The sequence below is a fragment of the Adiantum capillus-veneris genome, chromosome 3, assembly GCF_014529385.1.
Source record: "Adiantum capillus-veneris isolate H3 chromosome 3, ASM1452938v2, whole genome shotgun sequence".
Taxonomy (NCBI): Eukaryota; Viridiplantae; Streptophyta; class Polypodiopsida; order Polypodiales; family Pteridaceae; genus Adiantum; species Adiantum capillus-veneris.
The window spans coordinates 168,118,512-168,143,678 of NC_140933.1; the positions used below are offsets into that span (position 1 = coordinate 168,118,512).

Genomic DNA, 25,167 nt, shown 5'->3' on the forward strand with positions numbered 1-25,167 from the left:
CACGCTCGGTAACCTTACAGCAGCAGACTTATCCCCCGACCTGGGCAGTAGGCCACTCCCAGCTCATTCACCTTGAGAGCCACACCGCGATGTGGTTTGGTGGCGTTGTTGGCACGGATTCTGCTTTGGTTGACACCGGAGGATTGGAGGCAGGAAATATAGGCAAGACGGCGCAGACAAATTGGTTAAGCCTTTCCTCTTCTCAGAGGTTATTCACAGCGCAAACTGCTCAGTCTGGCTTCCCTACTCCTACATGATGATTACGGTGCAGATAGCTTGGTCTGACCACACCTCTTCTCAGAGGCCCTTCACAGCGCAGACTGTTGAGTTTGGCTTCCCCTTGTCTTGGATTACCCTATTTATTGACAGGAACGATCCGTTGGTGGTCGCGCGGTCTCTCGGTGACTGCTGTAGCTTACGGTAGCTTCTACAGTGCAGATTGTTTAGTCTGGCTTTCCTTGTTTCGGAGGACGTTTACGGCGCAGATTGCTACATCTGGCCTTCTTGGAGTTTTACACAGCTTAGCCACCTGACCACACTGGTTTACAAGTTCGTGCATTGACATGCTTCTAGTCATTCTCATGACGACTCCTGGGCTTCTCCATTTTCTCCGTACGGTTTGACTACAGACACCAGAGATCCTATTTGGCAAAACACTTGCAGGTCTATTGGCACTTCTTTCACGAAAAGGAGTTGTTTTCACACTTAGTTCGAGACCTTCATGCAGTATCTTCATATTGCATTAGCGGAGTACTGCAGTTTGCTACATTGCTCGTGACGGCACTTTATCATGGAGATCTCTCGGAGGTCGAGACACCCCAGACTGCTGCTACACTTGCAGAGTATGTCGGAGTATTGTACTTCAGTGGACATCGATAGACATCTTCATCATTTGCCTCACACCTTCGGCTTCACGCGGTTTGTTCAGCATCAGGTGCTGAGAGGAGGTGTTAGACTTACACCACTGTGCTGCTTCACAGGTCTAGGGCATACTTGTACGGCTAGAAGTTCTCCGGGCTGGCCACCCATAGTCTAGGTTGCTCCTGGTCCGCAGTCGCTTGAGTTTGGGGCTGGCCGTCCACTTTGTCCAGGCGCCCTCATATATTTCCTTATATCATTTTTTTGTTGGGTCGTGGGGATTTTTACCAGGCCTTGCCCTACCTCCCCTTGGGCACCTATTTATAGGGCAGGGAGGTACCCACTTCCATCATCTGATACGTTGTAATGAGGGGCTTTTGCTCATGGTAGTCATGGGGGGTTGATCGCCTCCTCTTCACCATCTCTGGCGTTTCTTTCTCTCTCTCTCTCTCTCTCTCTCTCTCTCTCTCTCTCTCTCTCTCTCTCTCTCTCTCTCTCTCTCTCTCTCGCATACGTGCACTCTCACAATCCTTGGATAGTTTCTGGAAGAGCCTCAATGAGCGGTACCACTTTGTGAGTTTGCCCTACGGCTAGCTCTGCTTCGAGTTCTCCACCCTCTACATTGTAACGAAAGTGCTTCTGCTTCAGGAAATTTGGATGGATTAAGTTCGGGGTCAAAGAAGATTACGGCTTTTAAGCCGTTAACTTTGCCATAAGCTCTACACAATTCATTTGTACTCTTGAGGTGTATGCCATAAATATCAGGTACTAGTCTGCAATAACAAGTCTAGCTCTCTTAGCCAGAGGTGGCCCTGGGGATCTTTCTGTCGTGGGAGTAGAAGAGCTCTCTAAAGACATTGAGGCTCGCTGAGGACATGTAGTGAACGTACGCCCTATTTTACATTCGAAGCATCGGCCTTCTTGTAAAAGGGCTTCTCATTGTGCCAGACGAGCCCTTTGAGGTTGGGTTTCATGAGACTCCTGAGAATTTGTCCGTTGTTGCCGAGAGTTTTGGTTAGTGGCCGGAGTTGCTTCTGTGGTAAACTCCAACTTTCCCTTCATCAGTTTGTAGCCAACCATGGGATTGTCCATAAGCTCTTGCATGGTTGAGACTTGCTTGGACAGACAACATTCGTGTAATGGTGATGGTAGTTCAATAGTGTATCGCTAGCACTTGTCCTCTAAGGGAATGAACTTAAAGGACATCGGGAGGTAGACGTCGAGAAACCTTTGGTTATAGTAGTCCATGGTCTCTATGGCAAGCATTTTCAAGTTGCCCCATTCTGACAAGATCCGGACTTCAAAGAAAGAAGTCATATAACTGCGTGCAAATATTGTCTTGAAAGCTTGCCAGGTCCTTGGAGTATGCGGTTGTGTCGTGATTGAACTCCACCACTGCATAGCATTATCTTTAAGAAATCCTGTTGCTGGAGAAATCTTGGATTCTTGTGTATAGTTCCCCAAAGCATAATGTTGTTGAATTGCTGTAGGCACTGCAATGCTTTCTTTTGATCTTTCACCTCGGAAAAGGTGAAAAATTTGAATGTCGTGTCGCCATCCTTAAAATCTTTTGGTTGGTTAGGTGTGTATCCCAAGTACGGATAATAAGGGTATCCATACAGACTCCAACCATTGTAGCTTGGTGGCAGTGGTGGTGGGGGAGGTGGGGGCAACAACGGTGGCAAAGGCGGTTGCACTCGATCAGGGTCAGACGGCTGCACCATATTCCTGAAGACTCTCCCGATCGGAACATACGTGTCAGGTGCAGCGGAAGTGTTTTAAGGGTTTAGCTCGGATCTAGTACTCCACACAAACACAAGGTTAGGTTACTTTACTTGAAAGAGAAAGTGAACTGAAGACAATGAATGAGAGAGATGCACAGAGAGAGAGAGAGAGAGAGAGAGAGAGAGAGAGAGAGAGAGAGAGAGAGAGAGAGAGAGAGAGAGAGAGAGACGACACGGCATGTCGGGTCCCAACCACCCTCAAGGACCTCCTTGCTCTGTTGCTAGAGCAAGTACTTGCTTTATTACTTGCACAAAATGCTGTCACCATAAATCACTTCCACTTCACATTACAGTATGTGACCAACTTGTACAACCTTGTCGAGAAACCCTAGAAGAAGAATACTCAAAAATTGCGTAGAACCTATTAACGTGGTAGCCGCCTGAAAATCATGGAAATTGTTGATGTGGCAATGTTGTATGGACAGCCTGCATTTTCTGCTGACAGCCCAGTGGGTGCTAGCTTTTGGTTTCCAGCACTTTTGGCCAAGGCCTAAGGCTCAAGGCCGTGGGGCCAAAGTGCAAGACTCGTGTGCCGCAAAGATGCTATTTAGGCCTTTCAAGTTTCAACTTTGGCATCTTAAGATCTTTTCTAGACTCTCTCTTTCTTTCATCGTACGTGCTGAATGAGCTTTGGCTTAGTCCATTTCACACCATACAAACATTGGACTGTCCTAGCATTAGACACTCGGACTTGTCAACCCAGCCTCTGTTGATATGTTAGGCTAGAGGTCTATCATGTGATTGAAGTCCTTTGAAATTCCAATTGCCTCAACTCCATTGAGGTCCATCATGTGTCTTTTCCTTTGAAATTTTAATTACCTCTACATCCAAAACCGATCATTCTATTTTTTCTCTCATGACAATAGAATAGGATCCTTTCCAGGCTTACTAGGTAATTTGGGGTGTGAGATGGAAATGGTTGACCTATGTGGGGCTATGCATCTCTTCACTGGGTCACCATTTCTCCATATAATGAAGAGTCTCTTTTGTAAAGCTGGAGGTAAATACAGCTTTGATGTGACTGTATTTTGTTTGTTTGAAATCTTGTCACATTCATTTTCCTTCAACGAAAAACAAGCTTGTACTTCAATCAAATGGGTGTCATAGTGTATCATAAATTCAGTGCAAGCTTCACATTTCACATCATGAAATGTTTTGTATTTCAATGAAGTTTGACAAGACTGCCTTTCTTGAGACAGCCCAACCTGGCTCGAGGAGATCTGTACAGAGTTGTTCAAAAGCATATGCAGAGCCAGTTTTACTTGATATGGATGGTACTTATGCAGACAAAAATGCACCAGAGGATATGGAGTCCCATTTTGTGTATATGTGCACAAAAGTAGGTATTAATTGAGCCTTTTTGTGCTGCAACTTTAATGGAAATCTTGACCGACATTAAGATAGGATTTTCTGATGTCTTTTGTTGTTCTGCTGCTGGTTCTAAGGAGTCCTAACGAGAATTGGAGTAGCTCAAGGGCTTTGGCTTTAAGCTGGTCCGTAATTTTATGCTGGTCCGTAATTTTATGGCTCAACAAATGTGGGGATGGAAGATTGCTCTCAAGCGTTCTGCAAGTAGATCATTTATCCAGAGACATTTGTATAGAAGAATGGAACGAATTGGTTTAAAAGCAGATTTCTTTGTTGGTGTGTTAACTGATGAAAATGCAGAATTTTCTTGAATTCTATGGTTCCCGTGTGAGTCATGAATTTTGTGCAGCTGGGACATGCATAGGTTGAAGAAACCTATGAAGAAGCTACGAGGGCTTTCCCTTTTACAGGATCTTTGACTCCAGTTCTGCCAAGAATTTGCATTGTTGGCTTAGGTATATAAGGCAAAACTGTTAATTTCCTCTCTCTGTGTGTAGAATAGAGATGGCGTACTTCATTGGCGCTCAACTGGAAGATGGATTAAGAATGTTGGTATTCTCTGGTCTGCAAAAAGGATGCAACTGCTGGGGAGTCACTCTGCAATTGTGCTACCATGCATTGATCCGCCAGAAAAAATGGAATGATATGTAGTGGTCTTTCAGTAGTGTTGGCCAACAGCCGTAATACTGGTGTTTTCAAGTTTGTCGTGCACAATGGTGATGCTTAACATGTGTTAATTTCAACTACAAACATTGACCTCGGCTCAGCAATTTGAGAACCGCCCCAGGAATATGAATAGCGTACATTCCAAGTAAAATTGAGTAAAAGCATGTGATGGGTTAGGGAGACGTCGCTTAGTGACCATTCCCCGTAATCAGGGTGACTGGCAGAGGCCGGAAGCACTGATTACGGGAATGGGTTGGGGGGAGGGGGCCCAACAGTGACACCTGACGGGCCTGCACTGTAATGACATCGTACACGAGTTAAGCACAAATCCATCAGTGCTTGAGGAGCAAAATTTCTGACGTGTGCTGATGTGGCAGCACTGAGTTGGTGCTGAGTTATCAGAAATCTGACGGCAAGCTACTGTTATTACCATCGGTAACGTGCATCAGATCACAGGGTCAGGATCTACTGCCCCCCAACCCCCTACCTTGAAAGTGTCTTAATAGCTGGTCTCTATGGAAACCTTATATCAAAACATGGCTAATTATCCATTTCTTATTGTGTCATGTATCGTTGGATAGCTCTTTAAGAATACAATTCAGCGATTTATAGTCTTGGATAGCTTTTGAAAAAACACAATTCCCATTTTGATGCTATGCTATATTATAGCAAAAATAGTTTCCACCATTACGCGCTTTCACCCTGTGACCAGCAATTTAATGAGCAGATTTGTTGGTTGTTTGTAGTGGATCTTTAAGTTCTCCCTTGTGTTGCTTGCCAATGTGAAGTTCTCCTCCAATGCTTCACTCCAATGAATTCGACTGATCTTGTGAAAAGATCTCAAACAGCAAATACCTTTGCTCTTGGAATGGCTTTGTTTGCATGAAAGTAGCCCTTTGCTTTGCTGTGGCAATGTGATGTTAAAAGGGCTACTAGAAATTTCAATAATCTATCAGTGAGAGTTTTCTCATTACAGCTAGAGTTTTGTTTGAGACATTCTATATCGTTTTCTAATGCTATTGTGCTTCAGGAGAGGTGCTTGGTGACTGCCTTTGCTCCTATTGAGCAAGACAAATTTGACCTCGCCTTGATTGAATTCTTGTCTAATCTTTGATCAAATTCATTTGCAACAGATATAAATTGTGAACTGTAGCTAATGTTCTGTTCGGGCGGGTTGCGTTAGCAAAGGCAAACTATTTGAGCTCAACCAACATCAGGCGAAGCCCAAAAGTGCAGCAGAAACTCGTACAATTTGGCCAGACCCTTCTCTAACATGCTGTTAATTGCTATGCTAGCAACAACTTTTAATGAGATAACTCTGGATGGCTTCAAAAAGTACAAATTCAACACATGCATACTTTTAACTTTGTGCGAACAAATTTGAAGGAAGGAAAAGAAACAGAAATGGAATGTTCAATACATTGCATGATTTTTGTTTTTGTCATGAGGCTTTTCATATTTTCTTGTTTAAGAGATCTAATGGCTATGCTCACAGTCGAAGCATAGCTATGGCGACTTCATACTAAAATGTGCATCCTTTAAATACTTGTGTTTTTGCAATAGCACGACATTTGTTATTCATGTCGATGGTTCACTTTCAAGCCTTCCCTTTCAATGCATTTCAGAATAAAGTCCTCTTTGCCTTGTTATATTGCCAAGGACCTTTGGAATAAGATGTATAATATGTTTGCAAAGGCCAGTGTTTGGGACAAGTGTCTCGGTCTAGAAATTCGAAAATGCCAAATGAATGCAAGAGGAAAAGGATGAAACAAGGTTAGATTTCAAGAAATTTGTGTAAAAACATGGCCTAGAGGGGAATAGTGTATGTTTAGAAAACTGATGATTTTCAAAGAATGGAAAAGGCCTCATCTTTTTTCAAAATGGTTAAATAATTTTGGAAAGTATATCCATAGAGCTATAACTTAGAATGGAATTATTTGAATGCTTGTGCACTATTGTAATTGCATCACGATCTACATTTTCATTAAAGCGAGTGCTATACCAACACAAGCAAAAAAGTTTTTGAAGGCAACATGGAAAGGTGCTATTTTCAAGGAGTATGAGAAGAGGTACAAGAGTCAATGTGTGGCAGTCAAAGTCTGGTCAACCGTAGATGAACTAGGAAAACAAATGATAAAATCACCAGGCTTGCCACTTTGAAGGTTGGAGGTAGTAGGGCTCTAGTCAATTGAGATAATTTATGAAGTTTGAACTCAAAGAGAGAACCTGCAAAGTTTTGAAAAAAAACCCTGTAATTTGCAATAAAATTCATAGAAACCTATAAAAGTTTCTTTTATTCCTCTCTCTCTCTCTCTCTCTCTCTCTCTCGTTCGTTTATGGCGCCCCATTCTCTCTGTGTGTGAGGTCATCCATAGCCAAAAGATTTTGGTTCCCACCTATGTGTGCCCCGCCGCTTTCACTTCTCCTGATGCTCTCGCCCTTGCTCAGGTTCGGGAATTGCATGATCTCCTAGACATTCGCTATTCCTTGCTCGACTCTATCTCTGCACTCGTTGCCATGAGATCTCACGGCTACCATTGTCCCCTCCTTCACTGCGTTGAACCGCTTTCCATCGGCTCCCTGTTCCGATTTCTACAGAGTTTGCTCGACACAGTGGATGTTGGAGTCTCTGTCTCTCTCTCTCTCATATGACAATGCTCCTACATGAGTGTAGTGGGGCGGGGCTCATCTTTACAACAGAAACTAGGGATGGCCCGTTAGCGACGAGGGTATGGGCTTCCACAGAGCTCTCGGAATTGTGTCCGTGAATGATGACTAGGGAGCAGGTCAAGAGAAGCAGGATTGAGACCATGCCCCTGATGGAGCACGATCCCCTCTGTGTTGCCCTGTAGGAGCTCTCCTCCATTCAAGATGCCTCCAATAGCCCCTCCAATTTTGTCTTGCATCGACCCAATCCTGCTACTGTCTTGCTCGCTCCTATGCCCTCGCCATTGACCATGTCACTCAACAACTCCATTGTGATCAGAGGGTCGTCGTCGATCTCCACCATGCGATGCTCCAAGGTCACAATTCTTACAGGATCGTAGAGAGAGAGAGAGAGAGAGAGAGAGAGAGAGAGAGAGAGAGAGAATTCCAATAGAGAAAATTGAGTGTCTACTTACGTTTCTGTCCTCTCCCCCATGCACCCTTTCTCTTGCAGTGCCCTGCCAGCTCCATTGCACATACACATCTAGCTCACCCTCTGTACCTGTGCCTTCTTGGATGCAAGCATTCCATGGGAAGCAATGCAAAGCATTTCATGGGAAGCCAAATGCAAGATTGAACTTCACCCTATCCTAGGTGGGCCATAGGCCTATTGTTGCACTCATGCACCTACTCTCTCTCTCTCTCTCTCTCTGCTCGACCTGCGACCTCACTCATAGACCATGTCTTTTCGCTCCGCCCCTTTCTCTCTGCTCGACCTGCAATCTCACTCGTATGTTCTCAGGTATGCTCCCTAAAGAGGCTGCTTTGCATGCCCCAACAGGTCAAGATGGTGTAGTAGATGTCGAACTTTTGAAGGCAACATAGGAGCAGGCGGGGCGGAGGTAGGGCCGTCCTAGCATGATCAAGATTTTAGTGAGGAGAGGCGACGATAGTGACATCAAGAATTCTTTGCCTTTCAACTTTGCAGAGTCCATCAGAATCTCAGTAGGAATTAATAGGTTTTGATAAGTTTGACCGAACATTAGGGGAGCATAGCTTGGAGGCTTCTCCGAGTCCCATGAAATGCACCTTTCCATGATTCAACATATATATGCTTCTAACTCTAATGAGTATGTCGTATCTCTGGGGGGGGCTAATAAAGAATTATGCATTTTTAAAGAAACAATCTCTTCTTCCAAAAAAAAGCTAAAAATAAAATGTTATATTTAAAAAATAAAAATTCTTCTCTTTTTCATTAGCAACAAGTGATAAAATCACAAGGCCTACCAAATTAAGGAAACAAATAAAGAACATGAAAGTGAAACAGAAAACTACTAGGATGGTCATAGAGAAAGTGATTTGCAGATTACATCATAAAATGTTGACCGCGATGAAAGATTGAATGTCCAAAAGCTTCTTTCGTCCAATGCTTAGAAGCCATGCAAATAATAAACGAACGACCAATCCATGCAGGGAAGGAAGGAAGAGAGAGAGAGAGAGAGAGAGAGAGAGAGAGAGAGAGATTGTCAAGCAGAGAGAACTCCCCAATGCAAAGAATCTTTTTGTACTCCTTCCAACTTTCCGTCCAGATTTAAGTTGCACTTATCTTTTTCACATATATCTAGATAGGAAAAACGTGCTCCACTTGTGGAAAAGATGCTCTCGAATCTACTTCCGAAGTAACCTTGTTGTACCCTACTCTTCTTTGCATGCCAGTTCTGAGCCTCACTATATCTCATGTCGCCTCCGTTGCCCAATCTTTTTAACAAGCTTCAGCTCTCCCCCTCTCTTCCACTCGCTCCCCGCCTTGCTTGCAAATGTGAAGAAGCTCCTAGGGATCATGGCTCTGGCCTCCATCAACCTTGGGCCGCTATGCACAACAGATCTATCGATTTTCTCTCTTCCTCCTCGCTGTGAGCGTAGGATATTGTTGCACCCACATGTGATCTCTCCTTGGCGGGGGGGTAGACCTGATCTCCACCGAACTGAGCTCCTATTGAAAAAATAGTTTGCATATATAGTTAACCAAGGCACAAACAAGTAGCAGCATGAAATATAACCCTCAACAGAGGTGAACTTTGGAAAGATTTAGGGGAGGGGTGGTGGGGGGAAGAATGAAGCCTAACGTCACAGGAAGAGCTCTATGCGCTGCAGTCGTCGACTAGGCCCCAAAACAATAGTGTGAATGAACACCTATTGATAAGGGCCTCCGAACCCCAGATACGAAAATCCCACATCCAGCGACATGCATGCACCGCTCTTAGGCTACCACCACGCGTAATGAAAGCATAGAGAAAATAAAAAATACTCCAAATTTTTCATTAGCAACGTTTCTTGCTTTAACCCCGAAATACTTTCCTTGGTCAATGAGTTGTTGAAGTCCATCATTAGGTTTACACACTAGTCATCTAAATGAGTGCCCACTATCTTATTTCAACCAATCAGCATTATTGGGCTATCAAAAAATGCTTGAAAATACAACTTAACCTTTTTTTCTATTTTAATCAACAAAAAGAGAAGGCATCTCTATAGCCTTTGCCCTTTGGGTAGGCAAAAAAAAGGCATAGTTGCAATACTTAAGCCAATGAAAAGGCTACACACTATCAAAAAATGTCGACTATGTTACGGCCAACTAAGTCTTGTGTGATCATAGCCTTACTTATAATCTGCATGGCTTTATCTATGCATTACGCCAAAAATGCCAAATGTCACCATGCATTAGATGCTTAAACTGGCCAAAAAGTGTATGCCAACCGCCAAAAAGCATGTCTAGGGGGTGGGTATGAGCATGGTGTGGTGACAATTGCATGGAATGGGTGATGGTTGTGACGCTTGGTATGTACAAAGTGAATATGTCTAGAACGCTTATGTAAGATGGGTACCACATCATGTGTACACAGAGAGAGGTACACACCTAAGTAAATATAGCAAGTTGCATGCTTTTTGCCTTTTCCTTCACATGCTCTCTTTGCTTGGATGTTGAGAGCAATCCTGAAGAGCAAAAAACGTGAAAATTGCAGATGGGTTTACCTTGGTAAAGTGGTTTTTCTAAGTTGGCTTCACAGGTGTGAGTGTATGTGTATGTATGCACGTGTGTGTGTGTGTGTGTGTGTGTGTGTGTGTGTGTGTGTGTGTGTGTGTGAGAGAGAGAGAGAGAGAGAGAGAGAGTGTGCACGCGCACGCATTGGCTTTTGAACATAGTCTTGGGCTTTAAAACATTAACAAAATTCAAATTTTCACTTTTGCTTCCTAAGACAGGCTGAAAGAGAATCCTCTCCTCTTTGGAAGAAGTTTTTATTAACACCTATGTGTGTGTGTGTATGGGTAGTGAATCTTAAGGCATTACTCTTGGTTAATAGAATACACTCTCTCCTTTCTTTCCTGTTTTGTCTGCAAACATATAACAAGTAATACATTCATGTGTGTTTGTGTGTGTGCGCGCACGTGATTCATGTGTGTTTGTGTGTGTGCGCGCACGTGCAGATGCATCCATGTTCCACACACACACACACACACACACACACACACACACACACAGAGAGAGAGAGAGAGAGAGAGAGAGAGAGAGAGAGAGAGAGAGAGAGAGAGAGAGAGCATTGCCTTTCAACAACAAGATCTTGAATTGTTCAGCAATTCTAAAGAAAGCTTACCTTTTAAGCTTTTCTATGAGACATGTCAAATCCTCAACTATGCCACTTGCAAGAGAGAGAGAGAGAGAGAGAGAGAGAGAGAGAGAGAGAGAGAGAGGTGTTGAAAATGTGTAGAATATGCTGAAGACCAAGCAAGCCTCCTCTTCAAAGCGTTTTTTTTCTAATTTTCAAGAAGAAATATCTCCCAACAGAGAAAATATATTGGAAAAGCTTTCAAGTGGGCATGCATCTCTTTCTCTCTCTCTCTCTCTCTCTCTCTCTCTACATATGTATATATATATACATATATATATATAACCCATCATCATACTTAGCACCCTATACCACAATGTTGAGAGAGTGGCACCATGGTATTGGGGGCACACCTACACAATTGGTGAAACCTTCCTCTGACCCAAAGCACAAATTGTGAACGACCAAGCGATGCAATGGCACATTTCCAACCCTAGATGTCCACATCTTGAAGTCAATTAAAATGGGAGAAAGATACAATTGCACATCTCCAACCTTGAAGGGAAGTATCTAAATGAAGTTAATTAAAATGGGAGAAAGATGGACTTTCACTACTCAAATGGACTTGCTCTCATCATACCGACATTGTTTTCCACCCTTATCGGGAGCATGAAAGTGCCTCCAAAGGGTGCGGAAGCATGGAATCTCAAACACAAGGAAGAAATATCAAAAGCACGGTTTCAAAGGTGTGGGTTCAACATGTTGTAGACCTTAAGGACGTTTTTCCCATGTGGTTTGGCCAACCTTATCTAGCCGGGAAGACTCACCTTAAGAGTCGGCGAGCTGCCTCCACCTAGGGGAGTTGGCTATGTGTGTTGTAATTTCAAAGTTGTAGTTAATTCTCCGGGGGGGGGAAAAAAGCACGGTTTTCTCCAATGCATCAACTGACAGAAACTAAAAAGCTTACAAAATCATTCCCCCACCAACAACCATTGGATCCCTCCGTCTTCATAATCCAGAAGCTTCCCTCCTTGAAATTTCACAGTTATCTTTTTCTCACCATCTTTGCTCGTTCAACGGTCAACGCCCGCATGTGCTCTTTACATTCATCCATTTCAACCAGTAAGAAAGAAGATTCCTCTGCTCGCCGACCTTTTTTTTCATGTGCTAAGGCTATCTTAAGTGGTTCCAACCCTTGTGTTCATAAAAATCAAACACGAAAGCTTCCATACAAACTCTGCATAGAACTACTTGAGACTTGAATGACAAGAAACTCTGGGCTGAACTCTACATAGAAACACTGCAAAACACCAGCAGGAAGAAACATGGGACATGAAACCATGACACATATGAGAAAGAAGCTGGTGACGAGCCTGTTGGTAGCCATAGAGACAGTTTCCTACCATGAGTAAGCACATCTATGTACAAATGGAACCAAAGAGTGCAAATAAGCTATATACAAAGAAATAACATACCAAAATCTGTTGATTTTGCTTCAGTCCATCGGCTCATGCAGCTAGCATGCACATAACATGTAACATTACTACAACCCTCTTAGTGGAGAACAAGCCATTCAATACAAACATGCAAAATCGGAAAAGGGCAGCAAGACCACAAATGTAACCCAATTGCTACCATTAAGGAGATCGCTCATTACCATGACACAGTAAAGAAAGCTACATACAATCGCATGACAGCAAAAGGGCATCCTTGACCACCCCAGCAATTAAAAGCAAAAGCACCCAGAACAACCTGCACGTAATGCCTCATATTTTACACTCTCCTTTGAGAAGGGGAAAGTTTTACATCCAAGAGTCCAATCCCACATACTAATGGATACCTGTAGGGATAAAAAGTGTCCTAACAATTGATAACGAGCATCAATGGTTCTAGGCAGAGCATTTACAAAACTTGACAAGGCACTGCCATCACCATGCGCTTAGAAGAAGGCCCAAACAAACAAACCACATGAGATTGCGAGAGCCCACTCTGTAAATTCCGAAAACCATCAAGGCAAGGCTAAAACCATCTGTATATAAACCCAAATGACTTGCTACATGTGCCCAAAGAGAGGCCCACTCTCAAAGTGAAATGCAACTTTGTGTATCTTCATTACCAAAGAGACGCAAATAGGCTTCATGCCTGACTGCCACTCTCAAAGTGAAATGCATTTTTGTGTATCTTCATTGCCAAAGAGACGCAAATAGGCTTCAGGCCTGACTGTAGATATCAAGAAGGGCTACTCTGCTTGAAATCCCTTAAAAACATCCCCCACATGACGCTCCAAAGGAAAACTATGGCATATGCAGAGCTCTCAACACCTATGAACACCTATTGATAAGGGCCTCCTAACCCCAGATACGAAAATCCCACATCCAGTGACATGGATCTTAGGTTACCACCGCTCGTCACGAAAGCATAGAGAAAATAACAAGGTTGCTCTGCTCCTTTGTATAGAGTGAAGCTATGTGAATTAATCCAACGGCATATTCTATGATGTTTTATGCACTGAAAGTACATAAAAGACGATCATCATCCAAAGAAATAGAAGGGCTTCATTAACTCCAAAAGGTAAAGAACATCACAATCACAATCTCTTAAAAATGAGAACTTACTGTAGCTCGTAGCATCAATTTTCTCAGGTAGCTCTTTGATATCCACCTCAAAGCGCTCTTGGACCTACACCCATGCAAAAGAATGAGTTTTTATTTTGCTATAAAGAAGACTTATCTTTTAAAGCTTACACATGTGATACCTGATTTAATACAGTTGAGTCCTCTGTAGATGCCACAAAGCTAATGGCCAAGCCCTTAGTGCTTTAGGAGGTCGAAGAACTCAAGACTGATCAGGAGCTCGACCCCAAAGCCGAGCTAGAGCAGCAGATGGCAATGGCCAGCAACACATGAGGGTGAAGAGAACTGCATTAAATCAAGCTTCGATGTTGTGACCAAACGAGCATATACTTTGACCAAAACATTTATAGATATAGACAAGAGTATAAGATCTATGATGACTTGGGACTTGAAACAATAGAAGCTCATATCATAGGAAACTCATGGGATAAGACATATCAAGGTGAAGATAATGTCATCTACAACTTGACTTGGGGAATCATATGTCATGTTTCATGAAGGTACATAGGAAACTATGCAGAAGGTTTATAGATGACAAACATGAATAGTGCTACCCATAGTGTGCCTTCACAGTCCTGAAAGGTGAGATCAAACCAAAGTCAAACAATCTTGAGCACATCTCATGGACAAAGCTTAGGTGATCACCCTAAGAAGGGGGGAGCTATAAATTCATCAAAATTGGCTCATATACCAGGAACCGTAAGCTCTAGCCAACAACCCTCTTCAAAGAAGAAACCGTTGAAAGATCATATGGTTGTTGGAAGTTTCTAGTTAACCTAGACTCCCTTAGAATCTACACTAGTGCATCTATGAAGACAATCAAGGACAAAGGTTTCAATTGATCCCCACTAGTCAACAGTCAAAAGCTGAGCAACCCAATAGTGTTCAAGCAGTTACATGTGACCAAGCTCACATATGCATATCAAGATGCAAATGGCAATGAATATAAGAAGGTTCATGATATTGTACAAACCCCTACGGATGGTAAAACTGAAGTCAAAGACTACTTGAAGATGGTGCAAAACCTCAAGCTACCAGAACAGGTGACAGATAAATCAAAATCAATGGAAGCTAAAGTCCAAAAAAGCTACACAAAGGTCAACACCAAAATCTCCTCTGAAGAGACAGATTTTACTAGAAAGTACAATGGATCTTCTAAGATCAAAGTTACTCAAATGCAGGAAAATAATGCACTACAGTTGCAAGCAAAAGGTGCAACAATACAAGCAAACGAGTCAACATTGATTGAAGTAGGTGATCAAATCAAAGAAGTTGAAGGAAAAGTTCAATCCAAGGACACTGCCACAGCAAAAGTAATCAATTCACACACAAATCCTGAGAAGATCAAGTGCAACATTACTGGTAAAAACAAAGAAAAGCTGTCAAGCGAAGTAAAGCTCAATTTTTAGCTAGATAAGAATCTCATGTCTTTTCGCACTTGAAAAAAATGTGGCCAACCACAACTGGAAGATGCTCCAGAATTCATTAGCATCTCTGGAGACAAACGAGCAAAATGCTGGGGAATCATTTCCATCGCCATTCAGATAGGTTCTTAGATCATCATAGCAGAATTCCACACAATCACAGCAAAGGATATACTAGACAACATCATAGTGGGAATGCCAATGGCCCAAAAGATGTTGAGATACGGAGTTGAAAAGCGACGGAGTCATCAAAGACAACAAAGAATGAAGATCAAGACTGGTCACCCTCAGATGACAACACAAAGTCCTCAAGCACATTTAAAGTGGAGATTGATGCCAAAGTAAAGGTTATTGAGGATGAATCATCTCCATTGAACAGAACCTCAGAAGAACTTAAAGCAGATCAAGAAATAGCAAGTGCAGATCAAATAAAGCAAAAGAGCAACCATGAAAGATATTAAGCAGAGAATGCCATCAAAGCCAAAAGTTAAGAATGAGGTTACAGACACCATGGAAGCAATAGGAAGTCCAAAGATCCAGACATTGCAAATTGAATCAACTGATGTAAGTTCTAATGGAACTCAAAGTCTCACCAATGAGAATAGCTATAGTCCTCAATAGTGCAAATGGAGCAAGTGTTATATGCCATGCTCTAGTGGACGAAGAAAAAGAGATTTAATATGGTTGCAGACATCGTCCAAAGGATCCTTCAGATCATTCCATGTAAATAGGATAGTAAAGCAATGCTAGGTATGGATGCGAGTAAAAAAGAAATGGTTGCTACTCTTAGCCTCCAAAAGCATGAAGAGCAGGTAAAGTTTCAAGTAAAGTCTTCAAAAGACATGCTTGCAGATGTCATCCTTGGACATCAGCGGTTAGACCAACATAGGGCTTACAAAGAAGATACAATGCTCTTGCTCTACTTTCCAGTTGGTAGCGAGCGATAGATACACGTACAATTAATGCTAGATCTAGAGTTGCACAAGTCACAAGAATCAAAGACAATTCTTGCAGACAAAGGTAAAGCTAAAGTGGACCTTCCACTGATTAACACAAAAGGTGTGATAGCATATGTTTCTACATCAAAGAAACCTCATGGATCAGCTTCTTCAAGCAAGCCATGCTTTCAAAACGTCAAGTCAATTGCTGACCCACCTGAAACCTCTAAGGAGACACCCAAAAAAGCAAAGATATATCAGTCCAAGTACTCAAGAAATCAAAAGAAAGTAAAGCAAGTGTTTGTTTAGAGCAATTTAGTCAAAATCAATGATCCGTTTGGATTAAAGACAGGAAATCAACACAGAAAAACAAACACATGGGATGGATATCATCACAATGGAGTTTAAAGGAACATGAGTACTATAGAGGTAACAGACAGATGTGGGTACCAAAACCACAGGTAAGGGCATATGAAGTAACGTTAAGGCACTCTCAAGAAAGAAGACCCACAAGGTATCAACCTCAAAAATATCCTAGGATACCTAAGAAACAGGTGTACAATAGAACAACATCAAAAGATGATGAAGTCTACCACAACTCTCAAGAGAATACATAACAAAGATGGATCTCAAAGAATCTTCCTCTTGGACAAGGATTCTACAAAGGTTATACAAAGATTTGGCAACCAATCAACCAAAGACCAATTGCAATTGAGAAGAACCTGCATGAAGATCTCCAGAGTTCAACAAGACCTAGATCTAAGCAAAGACAACAAAGGAGTTACAAAGGTCATCAAGATATTTTGATTCCCAAGTCTATCAATGCCTCGAGTCAACAGCTAGATTCCAACCGTCAACAAAGGCCTACAACATCAGAGACTCCATTCAACTGGCCTAACTCGACAACCAAGCAGACAATGGAGTCTTTACAGTCAAAGAAGGACAAACCAACCAATGTGAATGCAGATTCAAAGAAGATGAAACAGGTATGGCGAAAGAAACCTTCAATGACAACTTGGTCCTTCAATAATCCTCTCTTCAAGGAATCAAGCTTACTTTTACCTAAAGAAATGTTTGTAGTAAGGTCAATAATGTGAAAAGTCAAGTCACCAGGGTGAAAAGACACTCTTTGTCATAGTCAAAGTCGGGCTGCTAAGCCGCAAAAAGAGCAAAGCGTTAGTCCCAAAGCTTCTAATACTAAAACTCTATGCTAAGAGTCATAGTTATTAGGCTTACGCTCAAGCTGGATGAGTTGAGCATATTTAAATTGTGTCACTCATGCTGGATGCGATGAGCATTAGAGTCAAAGTCTATTAAATTAATCATGGTGGAGTGACATAGAATCTAACACACATGCATAGTGCACATTAAGATGAGAGCACACATTCTCGACAACGAAAACCCTTCTTAAAGGGGTGCCAGCTTGTAAAGCCACGACATATGCTTCCATATCTACACCTTCTTTCTGAAAAGCCCCTCAAACATCTTCTTGCACAACATATTGTTGACCATGCATTTTTGTGTAGGATGTCCCATCATTGGACATATGCATTAGACACTCTTTTTTGCTTTCACCTATGCACCTTGAGTCGACTACAACAAGCAAATCAATGTTCCATCATGATGAACATATTTGCTACCCTTTTAATTCTATATCCATCAACAAATAATCTCTTCAGTATTTTATTCATATTTCCCATGCTAATAAGTACTCGAATAATGCGCGTATCCCAAAGGTACTTTTTTCCCACTTGGTTTTTTTCCTTTGGTCACCCAGGTATTAGACCTTAATTTAAAACCTCATCATTCTACTTCTCTTGTACATACTCTTAATAAATAAACAAAAGCCTCACCATATACTGCTACAATGGAAAAATGTGACATCATCTCTCACATCAAGAACAAATTTGGACCAATGAAGATGCTACAACATATTGAACCTCGTCAATAAAGTCAACGACAAATGAAGACATGCAGCCCATTGATAACCAATTAAAAACCTTCCATAGCCTCCACGGACACTTTTCAACAGTGCCCAAGGACGGGCACTAAAATCGAAAGGGGGAATGTTAATTGAGCAGATGTCAGGTAACAAAAGTTGTTAAGGACCAAAGCCATATAAAGGCATATCAAAGACAAGATGCAAAGAAGTAGTAAATATTGGAATTGCACATTTTTTACATTTTTCAAAATGGCCATGTATTGTAATTTCCTGATTTATTTTAAGCCATTGTAATAATTGAATGTGTTATGGGCTCAATGAAAGTTCCAAGCTTTAAAGAATAGGTCACTTAGTATGCCTAGGTTACAGATTTAGCAACTTGTGGAGCCCTAAAGGCCTTGGGCATCCGAACATTGCATATTTTTACCCTAGGTATATAAGGCAGTGTGTAAATGAAATTAGGGTTCTCAGCCTCATTTGTTGAGATCACTCTTTGGTGAGAGCTCATGAGGTGTATGGCTATGGAGTCCTTGAGTTTCTCCTTGCTCATGTGACTTTATTAACACTAATCAAGGCATGATTCTCTTTCTTTATGTCTCTCTCATACTTCTTTTGATTATTAATGATGCTTTGATTAGCTAGATTGTAACTAATTAGTGGTTAATCCCGCTCTAATCTTGTGTGATTTCCCTTTAATCTTTATGCGTGCATGTGGATTTGATTGGAGTGCGGATGTTGAATAAATCTACGCATGTGTGCCTGTGATTAGTGTGTTGTATGATCGGATTAGTGATGTGCGCGTCTTGCAATTGTTAGTGTGTGTGATTAGGTTGATTTGAGGTGAAGAAAAGTGGATGTAGAGATTGCCAAACATCATGGATTAGCTCCTCCATAGGCCATGAAGCCCACTTTATAGAGTTACTGTTTATGTTGCCATGATAGCTCACTAATCGTGTGAGTGTTTCCATGCCCTAGCCGGGCAGCTCATTCCTTCGGATTGACAATTATTGGTAAGTGGAGCTATGCTATGATGGTACCCCCAACACCAACATTAGAAAAAATTTGGACTCTCGGTCCAAACTGGGCAACCCGGTGAAGTACATAAATTCTTTGTCAAAACCTTATCACCAACACATCATTGCAAAGACCTTAGAAAGTAGGTTCTAAATTCCAAACTCTGAAAAATTTGGATTTGATTTGTAGAAGTTATGGCCTCCCCACTGAAGTTGAAATGTGGGGAGAGATTCCATTTTATAAGATGGAGTTGTCACATCAAAAAATGGAATCTTTTAGAATATAAGGAAGCTGATGGCATGCTATATAACAATGGATAGATCTTGATGAGTATATTCTAAATTTAAAAGGTATGACAAGTTTTGATTTCATTTGTTAAAATTTACTTGTTCGCTCGTTTTGGACAAGAGACAAAAAGTCAAAGTCTTTATAGGGCCCCTTTGAGAGTCCAAATTTTTCCTAATGTATATCATTGTTGCCACAGACTATCTCCCAAAATGGGTTGAAGTCAAAGACACACCAAATGAAAATACCAGAACCACCGCACATTTTCTATATGAAAATGTCTTTGTAAGATATGGACTCCCATAGAAATTGTCATTGATAGAGGCACACATTTCATTAACGAAGTTATTGAAAATCTTCTTGATGAATTCATGATTGTTCATAAGAAGTTTGTTCCATATTATCCACAGGCCAATGGATAGGTTGAAGCTACTAATAAGAAACTTTGCATGGTATTGACTAAAATTGTGATCGAATCATGAATAGATTGGTACTAGAAATTACAGTTTACTTCATGGGCATACAAAGTGGCCAATAAGACATCCATCGGCGCAACACCTTACAATATGGTGTCTGGTCTGAGTGCCATCCTACCCATCGAATTCTCAATCCCAACTTTGAGAGTAGCTAAACAATTAGAGTGGATAGGTCATGAGTTGTCATCAAGATTAGATGATTTAAAAAAGCTAGATGAGCTACGTCTTCAAACTGTAGCATCTATCTATGCTCAAAAATAATGTCAAAAAAAGTTCTTTGGCAAGCATGTGCAATCAAAAGAATTCAAAATAGAGGACTATGTTTTGGTGTATACCCTAAAACAACATGCTAAAAGCCTCAAAAAGTGAGGGATGGGACCCTTTGTGATAAAAAATTTCTCACTAAGTGGGGTCTTCAAGCTTGCAGCATTAGAAGGAGAAGAAATGGCTAGCTGGATTAGTGGATGCATGCTCAAGAAGTATCACTAACCACTAACCCAGAAGATGCTACAAAGAATTCATAGTGAAAAACAACGAACAAAAGAAAAGCAATGGATTGTTGAAGAATCAAAAGTAGAAGATAAAGAACGAATGGCTAAACAAAGGCTTCTACTACTACAACAACAATTTGGAAGACCATTGTGCATCAATGTTATTTCCATAAATGAATTCAAAGAAGATCAAATGGATCCAGTGATCAAGGTCAAGATTGGCAACAATCAAGTGGAAACTACTTCTATTCAATACATGTGCCCAAGGAAATGTAATTTCCCTCAATCTATATACACAGCTTAGTCAAGATGCAGAGCTATGTTGACCACCATATCAAATAATTAGGGTTGGTAACCTTATTAGTTCAAATCAATCAATATGTCTACCCACACGAATTTTACATGATAAAAGATTATCAAAAGCAACGGCAAAGGAGGTACAATGTTCATATCTGTTGGAAGTCCAATCTGGTACGAATTTAGATTGAAACAGAGAGTCAAACGGTTCCATTAACTAAAGTAATAGAAAACGGGCTAGCAATGGAACAAAAAATTGACAAGGATACACAACCCTTGCCTACATAAAGAATGCAATGGATCCCCAAAGAGTCACCACAAAAACCAACACTTCAAATAAAGGCGACATCAGCCTCATCCACATCAAAAACGACAAAAAAATCCAACGAGACAAACACAAAACAAAAGAGAAAGATGGATACCCAAGCACCAGCTCCACACAAGGTAGCTAGGAAGGATCAGATATATGCAAAATAATCACTCTAAACCCATGAGCTCGCACAAAATCAGGTACCGTCTCACACACCTATACAAACCACTCATGCATCTATCACAAATTATGGGTAACAAAGAAGTTAGTTCAAGCTCAAAAAACACAGGAGTTTATTTGGATTCTTTAAGAGAATTGTGTCAAAACTCTCTGAAAAGCTAGACCAACAGACAAAGCAACCATTATCGATTCAACAATTAACCAAGTTAGCAAAGCAAGTTTGGGTATCCAAAGAGTTATATCACGCAAAAAGAAATCAACCTTGGATATGGCTTCCACTGGCAACACCACACAGAAAATATCAAAACCATAGGTCGGGTAAGGAAATGCCAAAACCACAAGTATGGCAGCCAAAACAGTCCAAGCAAGTTATCAACACGGCAAGTCCTGTCAAATGCAAATGCCTATGAAAGCTCGTGTTTCACTAATCCAACAGAAGTTATATGTGCCCTGGAATCTTTATCCACCTATCTTGTACCCATAATTTCCAATTCATCCAGGAGGACTCAGACACGGGAGGGGGATAACGTACGAAACCTATGGCAACTATCGGGCACTATCTTACAATGGTTTAAACCTTGTTGTCTTTTATTGCAATTTGATTTTCAACAAATGATAAGTAATTATCCATAAGTACGTAAAGGGGACTCAGGTCATGTCAAGGCCAAAAGTAACCCCTTTACTCCATACATGAAAGTTTTTTGTATTTTGTTTCTAATTATATGGTCACCTTTGGTCAAAATCAAGAAAAGGCACAAAAAATAGACCAATATTGGCCTAAATATTGTGCAAATAGTAAGAAAATGTATTTTCTTAGTCAAGAATAATTTACCTAATTTTTGATAATTTTTTGCTTTATTTTGCTAAATTTTGGGATGTACCATAATTTTTAAGTACCTTTTGCAATTTTCTTTCTAAAATCTAATTAAAAATCCATAGAAGAAATGGAAAATTTGAAGCCAAATAACACAATATCATACCATGAGGAACTCTCAAAAAAAGTTTGAAAGAAAATTGAAGATGTCGAATTTTGAACTAAATATGAAGGTGACAGGTAAACCTGTCGTATCTTGAACATACGAAGTCCAAACATGAAAATTGAAGATCCATAAAAAATCTAAGGTATGCATAGAAATTATAAAAGTGCAAAGAAAATGGCAATCAGAAGCATTAGGCACATATACTAACTTAGCGGGATTTCCTAGTCATTTTTACATAGTGACCCTGCGAGAGAGAGAGAGAGAGAGAGAGAGAGAGAGAGAGAGAGAGAGAGAGAGAGAGAGAGAGAGAGAGAGAGAGAGAGAGAGAGAGAGCGAGTACGTGCGGCATTCGGAGAGTCCATACGCACAGATCAAGCATCCCCATGGTGAGAGGAGCTAGCGGTGAGGTCTATGATGCTTATAGAGCATGTGCATGCATGCCAAATACTAACCCACTCACCAAAAACACAAATCAATGTAGAGGCTCCAAAGATAGAAACATGCACATTGGGGGTTGCACAGGTGACCAAAACATGAATGGAAGGGATCAAAAGAACCACCAAGGGGTAGTGAAAGCAAATCCAAGGTCTCAGCATGAAAAAATCACCAGTGGCACCTATTGCAATCGGTGCCACCACTCTCGAAAGTGCATCAAAATGTCACAGCAGCTTCACAAGGGCGTGTATACCATGTGCGTGACATGAAATCCCAATTTAAGTAGGTGCTTGTTAGCAATGCAAGCAAAAAATTGTCATAGGGAAAAATAGGCCATCCAAACCCTACCTTGGCTCCAAATGGATCAAACAAGGCACCTATAGGTACACAAGAATAGCAGGAAGCTACCCATGAAATTTGGTCAAGAAATCACACCAGTGCAGCTATCGCAGTTGGTGCCACACGAGGTCCATTTGCACAAGCACGTGATTTCCACAATTTCCCTAGGCTAGGAACAAGTTTCCCATGCTTAGAAATCACCAAATGATCCACCCAAAAGGAAAATAGCACAAATCTTACAGATTCCAAGACAAAAAGGAAAAAAATGACCAAAAATACCAACGGGCAGTTCTAGAATTTTGATGCCATAAGATGAGAAGTACCCAAAGGAAGCTAATACAATGGAAAGTTTAGCAAAATTTTCCATTAAATTCAGATTAGGAAAAATGTTCATTTTTCACCAAACAAGGTAGATAAATCTTAAGACCACAGACATGAATTTCTCCATGGGAAGCTCAAGAAGCACCCAGGGAATAAGTAGGAAAGACTTGAAGGTGATCAAAAAACCAAGAAGACCATAACAATGCCGAATACCTTTGGGAACAGGAAAAATTTGGGCAAGGGGACCAAATCAATTTTTTAAAGATGGTGCATAGCACGAAATAAATCTACACATCAATAGGAACCAATAGGCACCACTCTCTTGATGATTGGTCACAACAGCCAGCTACCATGGTTGGTGCCACAAGGACAAGCCAAAAAATTTCCAAAAAATGACACTTGAGCCATAGCAAGTGGGTAGTCCACTGATCCAAAATGATGAAGGGATCCCACCAATGGGCTTGGAATCATAAGAAAGTATGCCATGTAATAGATGACCACACAGGGCCAAATACTTAGGAGCCAAGATCCTTTTTTGCTTGGAAATAGGGTTGATGAGATCCAAATTGATCAAACAAGGTATGGATGGAAAGAGTAAGACAAGTAGAACCAAAATGTACAAATTTCATCTTCATCTGACACAGAAGCCAACTACGGCAGTTGTTGCCACCTACTCAAAATTGACAAAGGATGGTATCAGTGTGAAGATTTCATCAAGAGGATCCTAATAACATCCCATTTGCCAAAATTGGATGCCTTGAACTCAAGTTATTGATCTAACTAACTAGGAGAGAACTAACAACACAAATGATTGACATCTGATGACTATCCAGCTAAAAGTTGGATCTTTTCATTTGTTTGCTACAGGGTCAACCACTCCAAAGAAGATGAGGCATAAAAGCATTTACAAATTGGAAGAGAAAGAGACTTATCAAGTCAACATGGACCACATTACAGGATCAAGAGACTATTTTGTCAACAAATCCATCCAAGTACAGCATGGCCTCAGAGTGTTCGACTGCATATGCAGAAACGAGCAAGGGAAGAGATGGGAGGCACCCCAAATGTCGAAAGACTTCAACACCATTGCCTACACGCCACAAAATGCTGACAGAGTAATCTCTAGTCTAAGAGTTGAGGACTTCTTATCAAAGCCAATAGTTTGAGCTGACTACAAGCAAGTTGAAAACAAATCTCTAGAAGATAAATAAAGAGAAAATGTAACATTTAATGGCCTAATAACTTGTGTGTAGCAGAAATTAGCATGAACATAGTGGGCATTTCATTAGAATAGATTCCTAATGAGAATTACAAGAGTGCTTGGGTGGAGAGAGAAACAAAAAGCATACCACCTAGTTAGATAGCATGAACAATACTTTCAAAAGAGAGAGAAATTAAGCAATTGACAACAGTTGAGGACCGGATTTGCATGGAGCCGGTCCCCCCTCCAAAAGGCTTTGTATTATGGTTTCTCCCATCAAGGGAGACATTGTACAATACAATTCTTTGTGTTCCTTCAAGACTAGCTAGTGCAATGAAGATGAAAGCTTCATGCACCAAGCAAAACACTTAGCAAACACAACTATAATTATCCTCGTTCTCAGACCCAAGACCTCACACACCTTCGAAGATGGTGAGAGCTAGCAGGGTATGAGAGTAGATTGAGAGGAAGAAGGAGTATCTTATGAGAAAGATGTACATCTCCTCACATAATCACTCATATTAGCATAGATTAGATTAGTAATTATCTTGGTAGAGGAGATGAGCATGCATTGAAGCTTGGATCTTGGTTGGATTTGCATCCACATGCCAAGAGTGTGTCGATGTAGGCTTCTATCTCACAAGCTTGGAGTAGGTGATCAGCTCTCCATTAAAGCTTGGGAAGAGATAGTCTTCTCTCTCTTCACACATGAGATTGTGTGAGTGTGTGTGTGATAATGCCTTGCAAAAATCAGCCCCCTCTCTCTCTTGGGCGAGCCCTCTTGCTATTTGCTCTTGCAGGCTCCCCATTGGACCTCCCCAGGGCTAGCCTATCACAATTAAGCAGCATAAGTGATAGCCTTCTGACATGTGTCCCCCTTTCCCCTTTTGTGAGAGCTTTAGGTTAATTAATAATTCAATTAAACTCTCATTGGACCCCTTTGCCTCCTGGCCAATAGGAATCAGGCAAGCCATTGG

At 41.2% G+C, this 25,167-nt stretch overlaps 1 protein-coding gene across 2 annotated transcripts in view; it reads left to right on the plus strand.

The window, feature by feature from the left end:
* Nucleotides 1-4,495, plus strand: part of LOC147462152 (uncharacterized) — a 72,337-nt gene extending 67,842 nt beyond the window's left edge. For both annotated transcript variants that reach the window (XM_086509567.1, XM_086509568.1), the window contains exons 9-10: nucleotides 3,842-3,981; nucleotides 4,088-4,495. In XM_086509567.1, the coding sequence (XP_086365693.1) occupies nucleotides 3,842-3,981; nucleotides 4,088-4,096 (149 nt within the window). In that variant the 3' untranslated portion in view covers nucleotides 4,097-4,495. The remainder of the gene's footprint in view (nucleotides 1-3,841; nucleotides 3,982-4,087) is intronic.
* Nucleotides 4,496-25,167: the final 20,672 nt, after the last annotated feature.